The 25041-nt window shown below is 41.4% G+C and overlaps 1 protein-coding gene across 4 annotated transcripts in view; it reads right to left on the bottom strand.

Moving 5' to 3' along the window:
* Positions 1 to 547: 547 nt before the first annotated feature.
* Positions 548 to 25041, bottom strand: part of MPPED1 (metallophosphoesterase domain containing 1) — a 124477-nt gene continuing 99983 nt past the window's right edge. For all 4 annotated transcript variants that reach the window (XM_060778168.2, XM_060778169.2, XM_060778170.2 and 1 more), the window contains exons 6-7: positions 6746 to 6859; positions 548 to 4251 (exon numbers count right to left, since the gene is read on the bottom strand). In XM_060778168.2, coding sequence (XP_060634151.1) covers positions 4133 to 4251; positions 6746 to 6859 — 233 coding nt within the window. In that variant the 3' untranslated portion in view covers positions 548 to 4132. The remainder of the gene's footprint in view (positions 4252 to 6745; positions 6860 to 25041) is intronic.

Below are 25041 nucleotides of genomic sequence, written 5' to 3'. Positions count from 1 at the left end.
AACTTTTCTGCATAATGTTACATTTCCGTTTACCTTAACATGTGAACAAAAATCAACGTAGAAAGAACTGATGCCATTTTTCATCACATAATAGTCTCACTGTATAATAGTCATATTCCCATTTTTGTGTGTGCCAAAAATAATATTTTTGTTTTCCTCGCAAAATACTAATACTTTGAATAAAATGAATAAAATACTTTGAACTGGTGCTTGGCTGCTGTGTTGTACTGGATGAGAGCCAGGCCCGTAGCCAGGATTTCGTTTCGGGGGGGGGGGGGGGGCTGATTTTTTTCAGGGGGGGTTCGGGGGGGCTGAGTTTCGGGGGGGGGGGCTGAGTCTGAGTGAAAGAGGGACTAGCCTAGCAAACCTTTTGTATCATTACCCCAATACCCCCATGCATATGGGATATATTGAGTATGGTGATCAGATCATGATATGAATAAACATAACAGTTTAAATAATGCACCAGTAAGGCCTTTTCGCGAACCACCATGAGAATTTCGGGGGGGGGGGGGGGGCTGAAGCACCTCAAGCCCCCCCCCCACCCGGCTACATGCCTGATGAGAGCTAACAAATTGGAATTGAATCCAGACAACACAGAGGTCCTACTGGTCAGTTGTAAGGCCAAACAGGGCATAGGGTTACAGCCTGTGTTGAATGGGGTTACACTCCCCCTGAAGACGCAGGTTCGCAGCTTGGGAGGGATCCTGGACTCATCGCTGAGCTTGGAACCCCAGGTCTCGGCGGTGGCCGGGAGAGCTTTTGCACAATTAAAACTCGTGTGCCAGCTGTGCCCGTACCTTGGGAAGTCAGATCTGGCTACAGTGGTCCACGCTCTTGTCACATCCTGAATAGATTACTTTAACGCACTCTACGTGGGGTTACCTTTGAAGACTGTTCGGAAATTGCAATTAGTCCAACGGGCGGCAGCTAGATTACTCACCGGAGCGTCATACAGGGAGCATACCACCCCCCTGTTGTGCCAGCTCCACTGGCTGCCAATCCAATTCCGAGCACAATTCAAAGTGCTGGTCTTGACCTATAAAACCCTATACGGCTCCGGTCCAGCGTACCTGTCCGAACGTATCTCCTTCTACGTCCCACCTCGGAGCTTAAGATCTCTGGGGAGGCCTTGCTCTCGGCCCCGCCTTTGTCTCAAACACGCTTGGTGGGAACGAGGGACAGGGCCTTCTCGGTGGTGGCCCCCCGCCTGTGGAATTTGCTCCCTAGGGAAATTAGGTCATCGTCATCCCTCCTAAGCTTTGGAAAAAAAGTTAAAACATGGCTGTGGGACCAGGCCTTCGGGCAATCAGGTTAAAGGACAATTAATAATGTTTGACTATGGCATGGAAGAGGATTTGGATAAGTTAAGCGGAGTAATCATTAGTAGATGGCTAGCTAAACAGCCACCAGACAGGCAATAGCTAATCAGAGTGTAAGTATACTGTTTTAATCTTTATTTATTAATGTTCATGTTAATTGTTATTTGTTATTCTGTATTCTGTATTTTATGGTGCGGCATTAAATTATTGCCAATTGTAAGCTGCCCTGAGTCCCCCCAGGGGTTGAGAAGGGCGGGGTAGAAATGTTGGAAATAAATAAATAAATAAAAATAGTGACAGAGCCATTTAGGTTGATTTTTTTGCTTTTTTCCTTCTCTCTCCAAAAGCAATCAGTTTAAAACCTATAAAATTGAGGTCTCTGAAGCTTCACCCTTCTCTCCTCACTCCTTATTCCAATGCAAAGCAGTTTACAAACCTGGAATGGAGTTCTCTGGAGAAACAAGGAAAGATCTGAGTTCCAGGTAACTCAATTTTAATTTTTTTTAATTGCCTCACCTTGGAGGAAGAAGAGAGGAGTGCAATTATGTGATGAAATATGGTAACTTTACAATGTATAGTTCTTTTTCTGAAAAATCAACCAATACTTTATGTTGTGGAATTTACCAGTTGTTTAGTACCATAAACAAAGTCTGTCTTTTCGTGTAGCTCTCATATTTGACTGTGAGCCTCCAAATCCTGAAATTCTGCAGTTAAAATCCATGCCTATGTTGCCTCTTAGCTGCTCATCTGGACAGCTCCAAAGCTTTGAAGTGCAGATGGTGAGCAGGTGCATTTGCCAGCTTTGTTGCATGTGGACATGGCGTCTGAGATCTGTCTTCGACGTGGCAAAGATGATTGCACAGATCTAGAGATTTTGCTCTGGAACTAATCTAAAACATTCATACAGTTACCCTTTATGGACATAACAGCTGTTTTCAGTTTTTCCTTCTTTCAACATCATGTTCAAGTGAATTTCAATGTTTGATTTATCAGAGGGCTATATCCGATGTAATAAAAAGGAGACTCTCCCCAATGAAAAAACAACAGATATAACATACGAGGGGTATTTTTTAAGTAAGGTCCGTTTTGTTGTAGACACCAGTAGTTCACGCGCATACCGCAACGAACGCATGCGTCGTGTACCGGCATGCCTTGGGAACAACTGTGCTCAGTTTCCACTCTGTAGCTAACCTGTACGGTTCTGTTCTGTGCTTTAAAAATGTTTAAGACTATCAACTCACCCGCTGCATGTGAGGTTCGCTCAGTGATACGGTTTTTGTCAGCAAGGAACCTGCCTGCTGCAGTAATTCATCGACAGATTTGTGAAGTGTACAGTGATACTGTTATGAGTGAAAGCAAAGTGCGTAAGTCGGTACGACAATTCAAAGATGGCCGTGACAACATCCATGATGAGGACCACTCCGGTCGCCCTTCTTTGATTACAGACGATTTGGTGGCTTCAGTTGAAGCAAGGATTCATGAAGAGGGTATTTTAAAATTGGTTCAGAGGTATGATAAGTGTTTGAACAAACTTGGCAACTATGTCAAAAAATAGAGTGAAGTATGTACTTTCTGAAAATAAATTTACTTTTTTGAAATAAACTTTCGTTGTGTACTTATGTTCAAATGGACCTTACTTTAAAAATACCCCTCGTAAATTGGTTTATGTTCAATAAAGTTATGAGTTCAGTGTCACTGCCAAGGAATGATAAAAATGGAGAAACTGGGATGAAGACATGACTGATGCGTAAACCTTATACCATAAAAAATGTATTACTCGTAAAGTTACAGAATGAGATTTTACAGCAAAATTCTTTGGGTTAAATACAATTGGTAGTCCATTGTATCAAATGCCAAATGTTAAATCAGCATCTATCCCAGGTATATAGTCCACCTATTCTAGTTGGGACACACAATTGGATTTGGAGGAGTGTGTGATATTCCTGAGTTTACATCTAAATCTCGAATCTGGGGAGAGGCAAATGAGCTCCCTCTACCAGCTCCAGCTCCTCATACAGGGACATGAGAGAAGCCTCCCACAAGGATGATAAAAACATCAAATCATCCGGGCATCCCCTGGGCAACGTCCTTGCAGACGGCCAATTCTCTCACACCAGAAGCGACTTGCAGTTTCTCAAGTCGCTCCTGACATGACAAAAAAAAATCTAAATTAACCTTTTTCTGATGTTTCTGCGTTTTACAGCATTTTAGAAAGCAGCCAAGTATCACCTTACTTTTGAATGTCAAAAACAAAAAGAAATAAAATAATAATACATTGCTAGTTATTTTAACGGATTATTTGAAAGACGGTAGAATAAGAATTCTGCTTCCTTTCCCCACTTAAACGTTTAAGGTACTGTACTATACCCACCATAGCTTTTCAACTGAATCTGCCCATATGATCTGTGAAGCCATTTCTAAAGTAATCAGATGCCATTATTTAACATTTCACAAATTAAACTAGAAACATTCATAAACAATCATTTTGCTGAATTGTCATGTCTTTTTAGTATGTTCAGTATAACATACAGAATGTACAAAATGCGCCAATGTATCTCTGTATGTGGAAAGCATACCCTTTTTATGTATTAAAAAGTTATTTCAAAGCCATATATCACAAGATCCATTAAAGTACTTCCAGAAGGTTGTGATACCAAACGCATATGCTATCTGTCCATGCTTGCCTCTTCATTTTGTCCATAAAGAAAGAAGAAAAATATTTTCATAATTTAAGACAGGTCCAGTAATCATGTTGCCTAGCAGCAGGCCCCTGCTAATGTTGTGGGATTCACCTCTGGGTCCTTTAATAATCATGTGTTCCTTGGAGTCGGTAAATCAATAACTATAGGTGGGTTGAGTGGCTGGTAATTCACTGTACAAACAGAAGCATTCACATAGGTAGTAGTTCCATCAGCCATGACTCCATAACCTAAAAATAAAGAAATAAAGAACTTAATTATGCATAAACTTCTCTGTATTTGGTTTCAAATCAACTTACATTGGAGAAGGTTGTGCATTTGGGCTGAGTACCAGTTCACTTAAACTCAACTAAAAGGGGAAAATAGGCTATAATTTTATTTGGTTACCACTGCAGATGAGTTGTTGTATGCACTGCTTAAGATCCAGGTATCAACCAGTCCTCCTGTAGCCTGAAAAACAGCTCTGATCTGATGCTGAATCCCTCAAGATACACAAAGTATTATGCTATTGTTGTTGAAAGTTCAAATTTATGTCATACTAGCTGTAACCGCCACGTGTTGCTGTGGCCAACCTTCCCTCTTTCTCTTCTTCTTTCCCTCCTTCCTTCACTCCCTCTTTCCTTCCTTCTCTATCTCTTTCCTTCCTTTCTCCTTTTTCTCTTCTGCTGTCTCTCTTTTCTTCCTCCTCTTTCCTTCTCTCCCTCGTTCTCTACATCTTCCCCCCTTCCTTCGCTCCCTCTTTCCCTTTATTCTTTCATTCTCTCTTTCCTTCTCTAACTTTCCTTCCTTCCCCCTTTTTCTTTCCCTCCCGCTTTCTCTCCTTCCTTCTCTCTTTGCTTCCATACTTCCTTCTCCCTTTCCTTCTTTCGTTCTCTCCCTCTTTCTTTTCTCCCTTTCCCTCCTTCTTTCTTCCCTTTTTTCTGTATTGTCATTTAGCTTTTCATCATTTAGCTTTTGGGGCTTTTTAAGTCCCTTCTGCTGTGTTTTTCAGTGTTTTTATGAGTGAAGGACATACATTGGGTTGTTAGGTGTATTGTGTCCAAATTTGGTGTCAATTCGCCCAGTGGTTTTTGAGTTCTGTTAACCCCACAAACAAACATTACATTTTTATTTATATAGATAACAGGTTTATTACTTGTTGTAACCTGGTCACGATGTAGAACTCTTCTCTGACACAACCTTGGATGCTACAAATAGCCCTTCGAAACATCTACAAGTGACTCTTTAAATCATCAGACAGATTGGACTAGTGTGTTTATCTACATCAGGGGTCCTCGAACTTTTTAAACAGAGGGCCAGGTCACAGTCTCTCAAACTGTTAGAGGGCCAGATTCAAATTTGAAGGAAAAAAACCCATGAATGAATTGCTATGCACACTGCACATATCTTCTTTGTAGTGCAACCCCCCCCCCCCCCACCCAACAGAACTCAAAAACCGCTGGGCAAATTCACCCCAAATTTGGACACAAGACACCAACCAAAGCAATCTATGTCCTTCACTCAAAAAAGCCCCAAAATTAACTTAAAACTCCCCAAACCAAGAATATATAACAACGCATGCGCGAATGTCCCCTCCCCCCTTTCCCATGCAAAGGAAAAACAATGCACCAACTATCCGTTGCAAGCTGGAAATCCCTGCGGGCACCGATTGAGGTTTAGCCATGGGTTCTGGCTGTGGCTCAGACACACACAGTAGAACGGATGCAGTTTGGCCCCACTTTTAACTCAATGCGATGGGGTCCTGGAAGCTGTACTTTCATGTGGCCTTGCTGAAGCCATCTCTGCCGAGGAGGACTGGAGCCCCACCAAACTACGGATCCCAGGATCCCACAGCAGTGAGCCATGCTTTTAGGCCTACCCTCCTCCACCACACCAGGACCTCACGTGGGCTCTCCTTACCTCCCTCTCACTCTCTGTCCTCTGTTGGTCCCACCAAAAAGTGACCCCTCCTCCTTCTTTTTCCCCGGTGAGGCGGGTGGGAGGCTGCTCCATGCAGGTGCCGATTGTCAGACTTCACCTTCTCTTGCCTAGGCACCGACATGGAGCTTTGCAGCCCTCAGCCTTGCTGGGCCTGGCAGGGGTGGGAGGCATTTTTGAGGTGGGTCTTGCTCACCCAGCACTGGCTCCTTTTTTCTGCCACAGGGCACCTTTCATGTGACCCTGCCTGCATGCCCAACCGGCAAACAGGCAGGAAGGCGTCCCGCAGCCATGGCAGAAAAAAGAAGGGGTGGCGCTGGGTGAGTGAGGCCTGCCTCAAAAAGCGCCTCCCACCTGCCCCGTGCCTGGCCCAGCAAGGCTGATGGCTGTGAGGCTTCCTTTCTTCCAGTGCCCAGGCAAGAGGGAGAGAAGGGAAGGGAGGAAAGAGGGAGGAAAGAAAGGAGAGGAAAAAAGAGGGTGGGAAAGAAAGCAGGAAAGAGAGAAGGAGGGATAAAAGCAAAGAGCAAAGGAAGGAAGGAAGGAAAGAGGGAGAGAAGGAAGAAAGGAGAGAAAGAAGGAAAAGAAAAGAAAAGGGGGTAGGGAGGAAGGAAAGAGAGAAGGAAAGGAAAAAAGGAAGGAACGAAGGAAAGAGAGAGAGAAGGAAGGAAGGCGAGAGAGAAAGAGAGAGGGAAGGTTGGCCACAGCAATGCGTGACATGCACAGCTAGTACTAAATAAATAAATACCCTCAACTGAGGGTTCTATCAGGTTCTAGCACACACACACATATACATACACACTTTCTGACCTTCATGAATATGTCCAAAAACATGAAGACGCGGTTGTATTCGTCTCTGGACTGTGTTCAACAGCTCAACACATCCCACTCGTTGCATTTTCTTAGGAACCCAGTCTAAGAAACCTGTAAAAGAAATAAATATAATACAAAAGAAGAGAAAAACAAGTAGATATTGTGAGAGAATAATATCTCATAATAACTTTTTTAAATCCTATCGTGTTGTATGTTTCCTCCATCTTTTAAGATAACATCAACAGCAACATATTTGAAACTACATACATTCATTGGTCAATAAGAGAAAAAAAACAATTTGTATCCTGTTTGAATAAACTTAAATAATCATCTATGCATCAGAAAAGATTAGATCTTGCCACAAACAGCTGTTTTTTAGGAGAATAGAGATGCTTTTAAATTCAAGCCAGTTAAACAATTTTCATTAATGAATTTCAGAGTAAATCTCATTATGTATACCAGTTATAGTTTAATAAACTTAAGATACAAGCTGCTAACCCACGGCTAACCCCTGTTATGTTCATTTGAGCCCTACTGAAATAAAAGGGATAACATCCACAATGTTCAAGCACAATGCCTATTAACATGTACTTAGCAACAACTGAAATGAGGATTCAGCATCTTGCTATGTGAGAGGAAATAAAGCCTAATCTGATCCATTGTGTAACCAATACCATCTGTGCTGTGGACTATGTATTTTTGTTTCTTCTAAATTTAACATGCTTTAAACAAAACAAGGGAGGAAAATAAAATCATCTGGCGACAAATTGCCATAGTTATTCTTCTTTTATGTTAAGGATGAAAGTGTTAAATTAGCAGCAAAGTTGCATGCCATGTCTCAGTAACAAAGTGATATATTTAATTTAGGTTTTTACATATTCAGTTAGTCCAGCTTTAGTATTTGCCATCTGAGGTCAGAAAATAATTCATTCCACTTCTCCTTTCTAGATCTTACTGTTACAACCACAAACCGATCGGTGGAGTCATTTGGACTGCAGGAAACTGAACAATTGCTTGTTTTATGTCTTTCCCATCTACAACTAATCAAATCCAATCTATTCAGTAAAATTATAATATATTTCCTTTTTTGGAAGAACCAATTGGAATAATATATAATATGCTGTTCTTCCAAACCCTTCCTCCTTCTAGTGCTTTAGTAACATAAATATACAGAGGTTGCTAGCTATTATTTTTATGTTGTTTTACACTGTTTTACGCTGTCTTAATTGTTATTGCTTTGTTTTAATTGTATTCTGCCATGGGCTTGGGCCCCATGTAAGCTGCCCTGAGTCCCTTCAGGGAGATGCAAACGGGGTAGAAAAAGAAACTACTTCTTCTTCTTCTTCTTCTTCTGATTCTTCTGATTCTTCTTCTTCTTCTGATTCTTCTTCTTCTTAAATCTGCTTCACGGGCCGGTATTCCCCAAAGGCTATAGGCCAGCTTTTCTCAACCTGGGAGTTGAGACCCCTGGGGGGTCGCGAGGGGGTTTCAGAGGGGTCACTGAAGACCATCAGAAAACCCATATTTCTGATGGTCTTTGGAACCCCTTTGGCATAGTTGTTTGGGTTCACAGTGCTCTCCGGATCCCTAAATCACTGTCAATTCATCCCAAATCCCTCCAGTATTTTCCATTAGTTATGGTAGTTCTGTGTGGGAAGTTTGGCATAATTCTATCATTTCTGGGGTTCAGAAGGCTCTTTAATTGTAGGTGAACTATAAATTACAGCAACTACTCCCAAATGTCAAGGTATATTTTCCCCAAGCTCCACCACTGTTCACATTTGGGCATATTGAGTATTTATGTCAATTTTGGTCCAGAGCCATCATTGTTTGAGTCCACAGTGCTCTCTGGAGGTAGGTGAACTACAACTCCCAAACTCAAGGTCAATGTCCACCACGCCCTTTCAGTATTTTCTGTTGGCCATGGGAGTTCTGTGTGCCAAGTTTGGATCAATTCCATCGTTAGTGGAGTTCAGATTGCTCTTTGATTTTAGATGAACAATAAATCCCAGTAACCAGAACTCCCAAATGTCAAGGTCTGTTTTTCCCAAGCAGTATTCACATTTGGGCATATTGAGTATTCATGCCAAGTTGGTCCAGATCCACCATTGTTAGAGTCCACAGTGCTCTCTGGAGGTAGGTGAACTACAACTCCCAAATGACAAAATGACTCCCCCTTCCCCGATCCCACCAGTATTCAAATTTGGGCATATTGGGTATTTGTGTCAAATTTGGTCCAATGAATTAAAATACATCCTACATATCAGGTATTTACATGACGATTCATGAGGGGAGCAAAATGACAGTTATGAAGTAGTAACGAAAATAATGTTATGGTTGGGGGTCACCACAACATGAAGAACTGTACTAAGGGGTCACGGCATTAGGAAGGTTGAGAACCACTGGTCATGGGGGTTCTGTGTGGGAAGTTTGGCCCAATTCTATTGTTGGTGATAGTAGGTGAACTATACATCCCAGCAAGTACAATTCCCAAATGACAAGGTCTATTTTCTCCAATCTTCATCAGTGTTCGCATTCGGGCATTTTAAATGAGTTTGCTATTACCGTGGTTTCACAAATCTACACAACTCTGGGACATATTGTAACATAACATAAAGACAAGAATGCCAGTGCAGATGTAATGCATAATAGACTGCTTGCTGTTGATTTTCCAGTTTGTTAAGTTGCTTGGCAGAAGCAGGTAAGCAGGGATGATCAGTATGATTACTTTGCTGAGAAACAGTAAACAAGAACTCACAGCAATTATGGTGTGTTATTTCAAATGAATTGGCCCAATCTTCTCTTAGTTAATGGAATTTGCATCATAGATGTGGATCTTGACTCTGCTGTTGGCCTTAATTTGATCTCAAGCAAAATCCACATTTTCACATAGTTTCTCTGAATGAAAGTAGTTATGATAGAATGAGAAAGAAAATAGCCAGAAAAAATGGTTTCACAAATGCTTGTTCAAGAGTTTATGCAGGAAATCGATCAATCCTACAGCACACATTTAGTTCTGTAGACGTTTTACTGCTTCTGCTTTTGCATAAAGTTGCACAAAAATATTTTACAAGTTCTTTTTTTTTGTCAATGGTCTAAGGAATGAAGCAGGCTTTTCTCAAACAATGGTCTAACACAAAGAATAAAGCAGGCTTTGTGTGAATGGAATATACATTCTGCATAAAGAAGTGCATCTCCAGGGCTAAGAAATCAATGCTTTTTTCCCTCCATTTGGATAGCTGTGATCTTGTTGGATCCTTGGTATGAACTTAAATAGATTATGTAAGGTCACATGTGAACTAACTTTCAAGGATATAACTTGTAGCCATTCCAATAACCACAGTGGAATTTCTTTCAACCATAACTAGTAGGCTTGTTTGATCCAAAAAAAGGTTCAAAACTGGTGGTTCGGATCTAAAGTCAATTCTGATTTTCACAGAAAAAAAAAGTTCAAAACTTTTCAAAACTTCAGAGACTTCTGAATCCTTCGTTAATGGTTTCAAAGTGTTATTTCCCGTTTCATTGATAGTTGTTTTATTCCAGAAGGGGGGGAAGTAAAGGGAAGAAATCAATCCACACTGGGTTAAACAGTGGCTCTCGCCCAGGACTGATGCAGGACAGAAAGCAAACTGAAGGAAATCCATCAACACTGGGTTAAACAGCGGCTCTTGCCCAGAACTGATGTGGGAGAGAAAGGAAACTTAAGGAAATCCATCCACACGGGTTTGAAAAGCTGAATCATTTCCGATTAAGATGACTGGGCATATAAGACGACCCCCAACTTTTCCAGTTAAAATATAGAGTTTGGGATATACTCACTGTATAAGACTACCCCTCTTCCAACACACACCAAATAAAAATTTTAAAAGCATCAGATTTGATTTCAATATGGTAATTTTCCTATTACTGTACCTCCTTCTCTGTCTCTCAGATCTCGCACATGTGCACCTGCACCGCTTCACTGCAGTCTTCAGGAGCAAGATCTGAGAGGCAGAGGAGGAGGTACGGTAATAGGATACAAGGGCGAGCCAGACAGGTAAAAGAGGTGTGTTTTTCTGGGCCCAGAGCCACTCTATCTCTTTTTTTTCATACCCCGGACGCCCCGCACGCCTGCAGCTTGCTCTGCCCTTCACTTACACCTTCCCGGTGAGGCGTCCCTTCACCTCACCATCGGGACCACATTAAGTCCACGAATCCTGATGAATGGATTTTCTTCTACCATACTTGTACAGCATCGCCCTTAATGCTTTCATACAGTCACTACATACGGCAGGGATGCGGCCACTGCCATTTTTGAGCTCCTCCCACAATATGCAGCAACCACAGATTCTCCAATCCAAATTAGAAGTTTTAGTACCCACTCTATAAGACGACACCCGACGTATAAGACTACTCCCACACATAAGACGACTCCCATTCATAAGACTACTCCGGCGTTTAAGATGACTCCCGTGTATAAGACTATTCCCGCATATAAGATGACCCCTGACTTTTGAGAAGATCTTCTTGGGTTAAAATGTAGTCTTATACGCCAGAATATACAATAATAGTGCCCCATTACTCAGTGGAGCAATGTGTTCAAATGACTGGAAAAAGATTTCCCCTGAACAGTAGGAAGAACTTCCTGACTGTAAGACATGTTCAACAGTGGAACCCCCTGCCTTGGGATGTCGTGGACGCTGCTTCTTTGGAGGCTTTTAAACAGAGGCTGGATGGGCATCTGCTGAAAATGCTTTGATTGTGCTTTTTTTGCATGGCACTGGCTGGACTGGATGATCCTTGTGGTCTCTTCCAATTCTATTATTCTAACTGTTGAGTACCTTGTGTTTGATAATGCTTCCCCAATACCAAAACTAAATGGCCAAGGAAATGCAAATATTCAAGGAAAACTTATTTCCCATAGATTTTCAGAGTAACAAACAGAGACTGAAATCCAAGCTGTTACTATCCCAGTGACTTGAAATAGTTAACTGTAAACAAGGCTGTACACAAAGGCAAAAAGTATTTCCACTTCAAAAACTTTGCAAACTAAAGTCCATGAAATTAACTTCTCCATTAAATTAAGCATTATTTATGTTGAACATGTTTTTGTTTGCATGCAATATCAGCCTTCTGAGGCTTTCCCATATGTTTGCAGCTTATTATATACACCTGACTACACAAACTAAGAATAATTGATTATACCTAGCTAACAATTAGAGACTGCTTTACAGATTCCCTCCCTTTAACACGGAGTTACTTCAAAACAGGAATCTGCAACTGGCAGGAAAGTATTAATCTTTGTCATAAACAATCAAACAGACTGCTTCTGATAAAAACTTTAAAAGAAATGAAAGCTTGCTTTAACAGAGAAATTAGAATAGAAGCTACTTCTAAAGGAAACAAGGGATTTTGGATTCAAGCTCTCTTTAGCCATTAGGACAAATAAAGTCTTTGAATTACAGAAGTCTCGTTCCTTGCATTTACAAATAGGATACTCATAAGACACACAGCCTAGTAGGACACCTGAGCTCTACCTCTGTATCAGACCACACAATTGTGACCGGATCTACCATCAGCAAACCATGTGTATAAGATGTCCTTAAACAAGTCTATTAAAAGTACAACCTCTTGGAGTGGGAAGGTTCAGCACCTTGGACAGCTGCTCTAAAATAGAGTCTGAAACTGTGATATTTGTTGCCCTGTTCCCACAAGAACCACCAGCTTCCACTCCTCATCTGTAGTATCACTAAGGGTGGGGGAAAAGATACTGGTCATTCCTATGGGCAGACCTAAAGCCACCCCATGTCCTTCTATCTTTTTACCATCTACACTGACAGCTAAAATTATCCAGTTTTGCTGCGTGAAGTTCTTTGAGCCTGGAACACAGGATGCTGAGGTTCCATATATTTACATGCAAGAGCTCTACCACCAAACTACAGGCTTTTCTTTAAACCTGTAATGTCTACAATACTGTTTAATACTGTTTGCCGTATATATACTGTGCTCCGCCCTGAGTTCCCGTCGAGGTGAGAAGAGCGGAATATAAATGTTTTTAATAATAACTAGCTGTCCCCTGCCACGTGTTGCTGTGGCCCACATGGGGGTTCTGTGTGGAAGGTTTGGCCCAATTTTATCGTTGGTGGGGTTCAGAATGCTGTGATTGTAGGTAAACTATAAACTATAAATCCCAGCAACTCCAACTCCCAAATGTCAAGATTCTATTTCCCCCAAACTCCACCAGTGTTCACATTTGGGCATATTGAGTATTTCGGTAGAGTTTGGTCCACATCCATCATCGTTTGAGTCCACAGTGATCTCTGGATGTAGGTGAACTACAACTCCGAAACCAAAGGACACCCTTCCAGTATTTTCTGTTGGTCATGGGAGTTCTGTGTGCTCTTTGATTGTAGTTTGGTTCAATTCCATCATTGGTGGGTTTCAGAGTGCTCTTTGATTGTAGGTGAACTATAAATCCCAGCAACTACAACTCCCAAATGACAAAATCAATTTTTTTGAGTGAAGGACATACATTGGGTTGTTAGCTGTCTTGTGTCCAAATTTGGTGTCAATTTGTCCAGTGGTTTTTGAGTTATGTTAATCCCACAAACTAACACTACATTTTTATTTATATAGATGATAATGATAATAATAATAATAATAATAATAATAATAATAATAATAATAAATATTGACTATTTATTTTGAGAATGGATGGGATGAAAAGCCTGCTCTGCCAAAAGCTGGATTAAATTTGAGGGATGGCCAATTCGAAAGATAGGATATAATATTCCTGTGGGCCAAAATTACAAAAGGAAACATTTAATAATCATAATTATAATCATCTTATTTATACCCTGCCACCATCTCCCCTGTGGGGACTTGGAGCGGCTAACATGGGGCCAAGCCCGGACAACACATTACAGCAGAATAAAATCAAAAACATAAATAACAAACAACAACATCAAAATTACATAGGGGAAAAAAAACAATGAATGAGCAATGCATGGGAAGGATTTTGGTTTTCGCAGTTTAGCTGTGATCTCTAGGAGTCTTTAACTCCAACATAGGTAACATTTTCATGGTCTAGATCCTACTTTTTAAACGTTTTTAGAAGTTCAGCTATTATTATTATTTTTTGTAGTTGGCCCCTTTGGCTTGGGGTTTATAAGCTGACAGTGATTTAATGTGGAGAGCAAGATTCAAATTAGACAGCCTGTTGCAGTGCCATCCCTTAGGTCCTATGAGAAGAGATAAGCTGTCACTGGAGCTATGGAGCAGACAGCCGCTTCCTATTACCAGAGTCTACAATAAATCTAACATTACAGAGTCGTAACAGTTTCTAGTGGATGTTCTCAGGTCACCTGCTCAAAACATACCAAACTTTCATTTAAAAAAAAACTTTAAAAGAACAATGAGAGACATAAAATGTTTCTCAAGTTAACATTTGTTGTTGTTCATTCGTTCAGTCGTCTCCGACTCTTCGTGACCTCATGGACCAGCCCACACCAGAGCTCCCTGTCAGCCGTCACCACCCCCAGCTCCTTCAAGGTCAGTCCAGTCACTTCAAGGATGCCATCCATCCATCTTGCCTTGGTCAGCCCCTCTTCCTTTTACCTTCCACTTTCCCCAGCATAATTGTCTTCTCTAGGCTTTGCTGTCTCCTCATGATGTGGCCAAAGTATTTCAACTTTGTCTCTAGTATCTTTCCCTCCAATGAGCAGTTGGGCTTTATTTCGTGGAGGATGGGCTGGTTGGATCTTCTCGCAGTCCAAGAAGAACCACCAGCTTCCACTCCTCATCTGTAGTATCACTAAGGGTAGGGAAAAAGATACTGATCATTCCTATGGGCAGACCTAAAGCCACCCCATGTCCTTCTATCTTTTTACCATCTACACTGACAGCTAAAATTATCCAGTTTTGCTGCGTGAAGTTCTTTGAGCCTGGAACACAGGATGCTGAGGTTCCATATATTTACATGCAAGAGCTCTACCACCAAACTACAGGCTTTTCTTTAAACCTGTAATGTCTACAATACTGTTTAATACTGTTTGCCGTATATATACTGTGCTCCGCCCTGAGTTCCCGTCGAGGTGAGAAGAGCGGAATATAAATGTTTTTAATAATAACTAGCTGTCCCCTGCCACGTGTTGCTGTGGCCCACATGGGGGTTCTGTGTGGAAGGTTTGGCCCAATTCTATCGTTGGTGGGGTTCAGAATGCTGTGATTGTAGGTAAACTATAAACTATAAATCCCAGCAACTCCAACTCCCAAATGTCAAGATTCTATTTCCCCCAAACTCCACCAGTGTTCACATTTGGGCATATTGAGTATTTCGGTAGAGTTTGGTCCACATCCATCATCGTTTGAGTCCACAGTGATCTCTGGATGTAGGTGAACTACAACTCCGAAACCAAAGGACACCCTTCCAGTATTTTCTGTTGGTCATGGGAGTTCTGTGTGCTCTTTGATTGTAGTTTGGTTCAATTCCATCATTGGTGGGTTTCAGAGTGCTCTTTGATTGTAGGTGAACTATAAATCCCAGCAACTACAACTCCCAAATGACAAAATCAATTTTTTTGAGTGAAGGACATACATTGGGTTGTTAGCTGTCTTGTGTCCAAATTTGGTGTCAATTTGTCCAGTGGTTTTTGAGTTATGTTAATCCCACAAACTAACACTACATTTTTATTTATATAGATGATAATGATAATAATAATAATAATAATAATAATAATAAATATTGACTATTTATTTTGAGAATGGATGGGATGAAAAGCCTGCTCTGCCAAAAGCTGGATTAAATTTGAGGGATGGCCAATTCGAAAGATAGGATATAATATTCCTGTGGGCCAAAATTACAAAAGGAAACATTTAATAATCATAATTATAATCATCTTATTTATACCCTGCCACCATCTCCCCTGTGGGGACTTGGAGCGGCTAACATGGGGCCAAGCCCGGACAACACATTACAGCAGAATAAAATCAAAAACATAAATAACAAACAACAACATCAAAATTACATAGGGGAAAAAAAACAATGAATGAGCAATGCATGGGAAGGATTTTGGTTTTCGCAGTTTAGCTGTGATCTCTAGGAGTCTTTAACTCCAACATAGGTAACATTTTCATGGTCTAGATCCTACTTTTTAAACGTTTTTAGAAGTTCAGCTATTATTATTATTTTTTGTAGTTGGCCCCTTTGGCTTGGGGTTTATAAGCTGACAGTGATTTAATGTGGAGAGCAAGATTCAAATTAGACAGCCTGTTGCAGTGCCATCCCTTAGGTCCTATGAGAAGAGATAAGCTGTCACTGGAGCTATGGAGCAGACAGCCGCTTCCTATTACCAGAGTCTACAATAAATCTAACATTACAGAGTCGTAACAGTTTCTAGTGGATGTTCTCAGGTCACCTGCTCAAAACATACCAAACTTTCATTTAAAAAAAAACTTTAAAAGAACAATGAGAGACATAAAATGTTTCTCAAGTTAACATTTGTTGTTGTTCATTCGTTCAGTCGTCTCCGACTCTTCGTGACCTCATGGACCAGCCCACACCAGAGCTCCCTGTCAGCCGTCACCACCCCCAGCTCCTTCAAGGTCAGTCCAGTCACTTCAAGGATGCCATCCATCCATCTTGCCTTGGTCAGCCCCTCTTCCTTTTACCTTCCACTTTCCCCAGCATAATTGTCTTCTCTAGGCTTTGCTGTCTCCTCATGATGTGGCCAAAGTATTTCAACTTTGTCTCTAGTATCTTTCCCTCCAATGAGCAGTTGGGCTTTATTTCGTGGAGGATGGGCTGGTTGGATCTTCTCGCAGTCCAAGAAGAACCACCAGCTTCCACTCCTCATCTGTAGTATCACTAAGGGTAGGGAAAAAGATACTGATCATTCCTATGGGCAGACCTAAAGCCACCCCATGTCCTTCTATCTTTTTACCATCTACACTGACAGCTAAAATTATCCAGTTTTGCTGCGTGAAGTTCTTTGAGCCTGGAACACAGGATGCTGAGGTTCCATATATTTACATGCAAGAGCTCTACCACCAAACTACAGGCTTTTCTTTAAACCTGTAATGTCTACAATACTGTTTAATACTGTTTGCCGTATATATACTGTGCTCCGCCCTGAGTTCCCGTCGAGGTGAGAAGAGCGGAATATAAATGTTTTTAATAATAACTAGCTGTCCCCTGCCACGTGTTGCTGTGGCCCACATGGGGGTTCTGTGTGGAAGGTTTGGCCCAATTCTATCGTTGGTGGGGTTCAGAATGCTGTGATTGTAGGTAAACTATAAACTATAAATCCCAGCAACTCCAACTCCCAAATGTCAAGATTCTATTTCCCCCAAACTCCACCAGTGTTCACATTTGGGCATATTGAGTATTTCGGTAGAGTTTGGTCCACATCCATCATCGTTTGAGTCCACAGTGATCTCTGGATGTAGGTGAACTACAACTCCGAAACCAAAGGACACCCTTCCAGTATTTTCTGTTGGTCATGGGAGTTCTGTGTGCTCTTTGATTGTAGTTTGGTTCAATTCCATCATTGGTGGGTTTCAGAGTGCTCTTTGATTGTAGGTGAACTATAAATCCCAGCAACTACAACTCCCAAATGACAAAATCAATTTTTTTGAGTGAAGGACATACATTGGGTTGTTAGCTGTCTTGTGTCCAAATTTGGTGTCAATTTGTCCAGTGGTTTTTGAGTTATGTTAATCCCACAAACTAACACTACATTTTTATTTATATAGATGATAATGATAATAATAATAATAATAATAATAATAATAATAATAATAAATATTGACTATTTATTTTGAGAATGGATGGGATGAAAAGCCTGCTCTGCCAAAAGCTGGATTAAATTTGAGGGATGGCCAATTCGAAAGATAGGATATAATATTCCTGTGGGCCAAAATTACAAAAGGAAACATTTAATAATCATAATTATAATCATCTTATTTATACCCTGCCACCATCTCCCCTGTGGGGACTTGGAGCGGCTAACATGGGGCCAAGCCCGGACAACACATTACAGCAGAATAAAATCAAAAACATAAATAACAAACAACAACATCAAAATTACATAGGGGAAAAAAAACAATGAATGAGCAATGCATGGGAAGGATTTTGGTTTTCGCAGTTTAGCTGTGATCTCTAGGAGTCTTTAACTCCAACATAGGTAACATTTTCATGGTCTAGATCCTACTTTTTAAACGTTTTTAGAAGTTCAGCTATTATTATTATTTTTTGTAGTTGGCCCCTTTGGCTTGGGGTTTATAAGCTGACAGTGATTTAATGTGGAGAGCAAGATTCAAATTAGACAGCCTGTTGCAGTGCCATCCCTTAGGTCCTATGAGAAGAGATAAGCTGTCACTGGAGCTATGGAGCAGACAGCCGCTTCCTATTACCAGAGTCTACAATAAATCTAACATTACAGAGTCGTAACAGTTTCTAGTGGATGTTCTCAGGTCACCTGCTCAAAACATACCAAACTTTCATTTAAAAAAAAACTTTAAAAGAACAATGAGAGACATAAAATGTTTCTCAAGTTAACATTTGTTGTTGTTCATTCGTTCAGTCGTCTCCGACTCTTCGTGACCTCATGGACCAGCCCACACCAGAGCTCCCTGTCAGCCGTCACCACCCCCAGCTCCTTCAAGGTCAGTCCAGTCACTTCAAGGATGCCATCCATCCATCTTGCCCTTGGTCAGCCCCTCTTCCTTTTACCTTCCACTTTCCCCAGCATAATTGTCTTCTCTAGGCTTTGCTGTCTCCTCATGATGTGGCCAAAGTATTTCAACTTTGTCTCTAGTATCTTTCCCTCCAATGAGCAGTTGGGCTTTATTTCGTGGAGGATGGGCTGGTTGGATCTTCTCGCAGTCCAAGGCACTCTCAGAACTTTCCTCCAACACCACAGCTCAAAAGCATCGATCTTCCTTCGCTCAGCCTTCCCTAAGGTCCAGCTCTCACATCCATAGGTTACTACAGGGAATACCATGGCTTTGACTATGCGGATCTTTGTTGCCAGTGTGATTGCCAAGTTAGCATGGCAACCATTAATAAACCTAACTTACCAGCAAAGACAAAAAAAATTAGACTTAATTTTGTCATAATCAACACTTTTCAACTATAATGGAATATAAACAAAATAAATATACAGAGGAAAAAAGTATTTAAGAAGGAAACTGTTAGTTCTAGACTCGTAGATCTTGGCTAACTAGAACCAAATATAAGAAATCATTGTGTTCCGTCTTCCAGGAGCTTGGTTTGAATTGCCCCTTAGTTGCATGAAATAGCATCCTTTTGCATTTTCCCCAGGGTTGCTACAGTCTCAGCAGCACCCTAAAAGTTAACCATTAACAGGGGCTTAACTCCAACAAAGCATTCCAACAGGGAAGCATGCGGGGAATGCGGAAGTGCTTCATCAGCGTCGCAGATGGACGATGAAAGCGACAGTTCACCTGGCGGCCAGAAAAAGTTAAATAGCCTCTGTGTATGTCTGTATATGTTTGTATGTCAAAAATTGGCATTGAATGTTTGCCATATATGTGTACACTGTAATCCGCCCTGAGTCCCCTGTGGGGTGAGAAGGGTGGAATATAAAAACTGTAAATAAATAAATAATAAATAAAGCCAGCCTGCAAAGCCTTTTGCTGTTATTGGCTTTAAAAAGTATCTCTTTGGTCCAGAGACACCCCCCCCCTTTTTTTTCCCCTGGGGATGAGATCTCCATTTTGGAGAAGCTCTTCTGCCTTCTTCAGTATAGAAAAAGCCTCAGATGTGCTTGTGGTCAAGCTAGGCAGCTCGGACAGGCCATCGTGGGTACTTACCCTCTTGCCTTTGAAACTGGTGCTGAGCTCAGATAGGGGAAGACCTGCTCTTTCTAAAGATAGCAGCTCAGCGCTGGGGCAGAGAATATCTCAGGATTTCTCTGCCATTGGGAGAGGCTCTATTACTTCATCCCCAAACTAACCTTGAGCTTGGATAGGGAAAGACCTGCTCTTTCTAAGAATAGCAGCTCAGAGTTAGGGTAAAGAATCCCAGGATTTTTCTACCGTTGGAGGAAGTTAACTCAGCAGCTGAAGAAAGAAGGAAGGAACATCTATATAATTTCACACATTGACTGTTTGTGTTTGTAACTTCAACAAGCTGTGCCAAGTCTGTCAAGGACTTTGAGAAATAAATGTTCCGTTTGATGTTCAAATCTGGAGTGCCCTCAATTGCTAAGAATCCTAAGCTTTATCACCCGGATAAAGAGAGTGTTGCAACCCAGAGCAGGAAATGAGACCCTAAGACAACAATCCACCACACTTGACTGTGGTGGATTGTTCACAGCACAACACAGCACAACAATCACAACAACCCACCACACTTGACTTTTTATTTATGAAAAATGGTTACAAAATTGAGGAAAATCCAAAGTCAAAAAGCCACAGTAAAAATCAGCAATCAGAAATATCCATGAACTAGATCAAAAACCAAAAGCAACACTGTAAAATCCTGGAACCTGTTAGCAATCCACTAATCGTACTTGGAGCACTAGAAGCCTCTTGGGATGAAGGCCACGGGAAACAGGAGATCTGCCAAGGTAATGCCTCAGTCTAAAACTATGCCTGATCTAAAGAGTCAACCCGGCAGGAGGCACTTAAAGCCGAGGAATCTGTTTCATGACACGCCTCCAGGCTTTGAAGCCCTTGTTTCTTTTTCTTTCAATCTGGCTGACCTTCGCAAACTCTGCGATTCACCCCTGTTTTGCCAAATCTGTCCTCGTCTAGCCTCATTAAGGATCCCAGGAGTTAGCTTCTCTGGAGAGCTATCACTGCTTGGCTCTGAAACATTCTCATGAGAATGTGTACTTTCACTTTCCAAGCCCGCAGGAGTTTCTTCTACACTGACCTCAGAATCAACATTTTCATTAGCATCAGGAAATACATTTTCATTAGGATCAGGAAATACGTTTTCAGTAGCATCAGGAAATACAATCAGAGAATCAGGTTCAGGTTCAGGTTCACACCCAGGCTGAACCCCAACAGAGAGAAGCACATCTTAGTTTTAACTTTATAGTGTCTGGGTGTGACAGCACACATTGCATCGTTGTTGTTGTTGTTACTACTACTACTACTACTACTACTACTATATTCATATTGCACTATGCACTGCATTCATAAACAAAATTAATTTTGAATGGAGTGGTGTTCTGCTCATAATCCACATTTATTTATTTAGAACCCAACTTTCTCACCAAAATCGTGCTCAAAGTGACTATATATCAGCCACAATGTGCTTACCTTAAATAAACAGACATATTGAACTATGGGCAGAAAGACTCTTTGTTAAGATTTGCGCTTTCTCAACCTTTTTAACCTGGAGGCACTCTTTAAATAATTTCTAGGTCTTGAGGAACTGCTGCATAAAAATTATTATATTTTTACAGGTCAAAAATGTTGGTTTTTTGTTTCTCATTATAATCTTTTACTGAACCTCTAGCAGCCCCTCAAGGAATCTAGCTCTAAATAAACCAGCTCATGTCAAAAAGTAAGCACTCGGTAGATTGGTAATTTGACATTAACAGCATGCAGTTGCATCTCATTCACTAGAAGACGTGACTTGTTACTGTTGCATATGCAAACTGTCTAACGTTCTGGTCTAAGAATGGAAATCTATATGGAGAGGCATAATTTAAACTGCAATCTCTCTCTCTCTCTCTCTGTCTCTCTTACATTCGCTTTTATGCATAAAAAACAGCTACAAGAGGAAGGAATCTGGCATTACAGGACACATAATGTACAGGCTTACTGTTTTCCTGATGTTAACCCATCAGATATCTAGTAGAACTTAATCTAAGAGATTCTGACAAGACTTTACACACATTCTCCATCCTGCTTGCCTCCCCTCTAAATACTAGGAAAGAAAACCATACATTTAGTAACATGTCTTGCTGAGAGTTGTAAAGCCACCAAGGACCACAGAACAACAAGGGATTGCACCTACAAAATACCTGGAAACTACAGTTATCACAAGTGACACCTAAGCACATCTACACTGACAACTTGATGTGAAGGGGCAGCAAATCAGCACTGGAGCAGCTAAATTATGCATGGAGTTCATCGAGGTTAAGACAAGCCACAGCTGCTTAATGTGGCCTTGAACCATATTAACTGAAGTCGTGGGTTGCTCTGAATTAGCCCCCAGAACGCAGGGCAACCTCCAGACTGAGATGCTGGACCCATGTAAACAGTCAGGCTGATTCCAAGATGGAATTAGGTGTGACTGTTTTGCATGGTCATCCTGTATTCCCCGGGCTTGGGTTTTTTTGTCGTGTCAGGAGCTACTTGAGAAACTGCAAGTCGCTTCTGGTGTGAGAGAATTGGCTGTCTGCAAGGACATTGCCCAGGGGACGCCCAGATGTTTTGATGTTTTTATCATCCTTGTGGGAGGCTTCTCTCATGTCCCCATATGAGGAGCTGGAGCTAATAGAGGGAGCTCATCCACCTCTCCCCGGATTCGAACCTGCGACCTGTCGGTCTTCAGTCCTGCCGGTACAGGGGTTTAACCCACTGTGCCACTGGGGGCTCCTGGGCTTGGGTGACCCAGGTACATGGGATGGCACCCACCATACCATCCCTGTTTCTGCATTGCAGAGGCCAGGAGGCGCAATGTAATGTCCGATCTTATACTGCTGTCTCGTTTATTATTTTGGTTTTGTATTTTATGGGGGGTTTTTTAGTTCTGTTATGCTTTGTGTTATATTGTGTTATGCTTTTGTGTAATATTGTGTTTACTGTATTGATGGGCGTAGCCTCATGTAAGGCGCCCCGAGTCCCCCTGGGGGAGATGGAGCGGGGTATAAATAAAGTATTATTATTATTATTATTATTATTATTATTATTATTATTATTATTATTATCATGCCACTCACTCATCACCTAGAGCAATGCTCACTGAAGCAACAAGGCTATCATGGGTCCCCATCTACACGGCCATATATTGCAGTATCAGAATGTAGTTTAACTGGATTATATGAGTCTACATTGCCATGTAATGCAGTTAAACTAAATTCTGAAACTGCATTATATAGCAGTGCAGATAGAGCCTGAAAATGGAGGAGGGGGAGGAGATGGTGATTCCTCTTCTCTCTGCTCCTGCATCTCTCTGGTACCTTGGCAACATCACTCCAGGCAACTAAGTCATATCGTGGCCTCCAGCCACTTTGACATGAAAACAGGCCCCTTCCACACAGCTGAATAAAATCCCACATTTTCTGCTTTGAACAGGAATATATGGCAGTATGGATTCAGATAATCCAGTTACAAGTGGATATTATGGGATTTTTTTTTTTGCCTTGATATTCTGCATTATACAACTGTGTGGAGGAGCCCTGAGAGAGAATGATAAGGATGATTGTCCACTGTTCTGGCACTGCTGGCCAATCTGGCATTCGCCACACCAGATCAGCCCATGAATGTCAGTGTAGAACTAGACATTTGCCTGGTGTACATTTTATACCAATCTCAAAGCAGTCTCATTAGTTTCCTATTTGTTCCTGAGTCCAATTCAAGGAGCTGGTCTTATCCATACAGCCTTAAAAGAGTCTGACAAAAAGCCTAAGTCCATCATCTCAGTGCTTATTGTATGGGCCACCTCTTAGGCCCCTTTTACACTGTCATATAATTGAGATTATTGAAGTAGATAATCCACATTATCTTCTTTGAACTTGATCATATGAGTCTACACTACCCTAGTTAACCTAGTTTAAAGGAGATAACGGTGGCCAGGGTGGTCCATGCTCGTTACATCCTGAATGGACTACTACAACACACTCTACGTGGGGCTGCCTTTGAAGACTGCTCAGAAGCTTCAACTAGTCCAATGGTCAGCAGCCAGGTTGCTCACCGGAGCGGCATACAGGGAGCATACAACTCCTCTGTTACGCCAGCTCCACTGGTTGCCGATTAGCTTCCGAGCACAATTCAAAGTGTTGGTTTTAATCTTTAAAGCCCAGACTACCTGTCTGAACGTATCTCCGGTTACAAACCATCACGAAGTTTAAGATCTTCAGGAGAGGCCCTGCTGTCGATCCCACCTCCATTGCAAACACGGTTGGTGGGGACAAGAGACAGGGCCTTCTCGGCAGTGGGCCCCTGTCTGTGGAACTCTCTCTCCAGGGACATCAGGTTGGCCACCTCCCTCCTGTCCTTTAGAGGAAAATTGAAGACTTGGCTTTGGGACCAGGTGTTTGATGAATGGATAGTGGCAGATGGAAAGAAGACTTGGATATTGCAACATTGAACTAACCCCAGACTTGGACTCGGTTTTAAACTGGCGTGACTAATATTTGTTTTAATTAATTATTTTAATGTTTTAATGTAATTGTTGATTATTTATATGTTGATAGCATCGTGCGGTGCTTATGTGAGGCCGCCCAGAGTCCCCCCTTGGAGGGAGAAGGGCAGAGTAAAAGTGTATGAAATAAATAAATAATATGGATTTAATATGGCAGTGTTGTATTTAATATGGCAGTAAAGACGTGGTCCATGAACCACTGACAGTCCCTAAGCCACTGGCTGCCAGTGCCTAGCAAATTTCTAGAAAAGAATAAAACCAATGAGCACAAAAATTGTATCAATTCCTCACATACTGGGAAGAATAATTGCCAGTCCCTGCACCAGATAGTCTGGAGTGTATTACGCAGGAAAACATGTTTTATGTATTGTCGAAGGCTTTCATGGCCAGAATCACTGGGTTGTTGTAGGTTTTTTCGGGCTATATGGCCAAGTTCTAGAGGCATTCCCTCCTGACGTTTCACCTGCATCTATGGCAAGCATCCTCAGAGGTAGTGAGGTCTCTTGGAACTAGGAAAATTGGGTTTATACTGTATATCTGTGAGCTCACTACCTTTGAAGATGCTTGCCATAGATGCAGGTGAAACATCAGGAGAGAATGCCTCTAGAACATGGCCATATAGCCCGAAAAAACCTACAACAACCCAAAACATGTTTTATTTCTTTGTTAATTGTATGTTTTAATGTTTTTAATGAAAATCACTTCAAGCACACAATGATCTGACAATGATTTTTCAAAAACCAAATGAGTTTCACAGCTCGTCCTCTATAAGCCCAATACTTATAAAAGAGTCAAAGAACTATTGTCTGCTTGAATTCTGGGCATCGCCCGAGTTTCTTCTTCAGTCAGCTTTCCTGCATGCTTCAGCAAAGACTACAAAGAAATAAATGCATGATACATTAAGAAACATAATAATCCCTAATCACTGGGGATGTTTCTCACAATCCCGTTTTCAAAAGAAGACAGC

Source organism: Anolis sagrei, chromosome 5 (genome assembly GCF_037176765.1).
Source record: "Anolis sagrei isolate rAnoSag1 chromosome 5, rAnoSag1.mat, whole genome shotgun sequence".
NCBI lineage: Eukaryota > Metazoa > Chordata > Lepidosauria > Squamata > Dactyloidae > Anolis > Anolis sagrei.
This window is presented reverse-complemented; position numbering and strand designations above follow the sequence as displayed.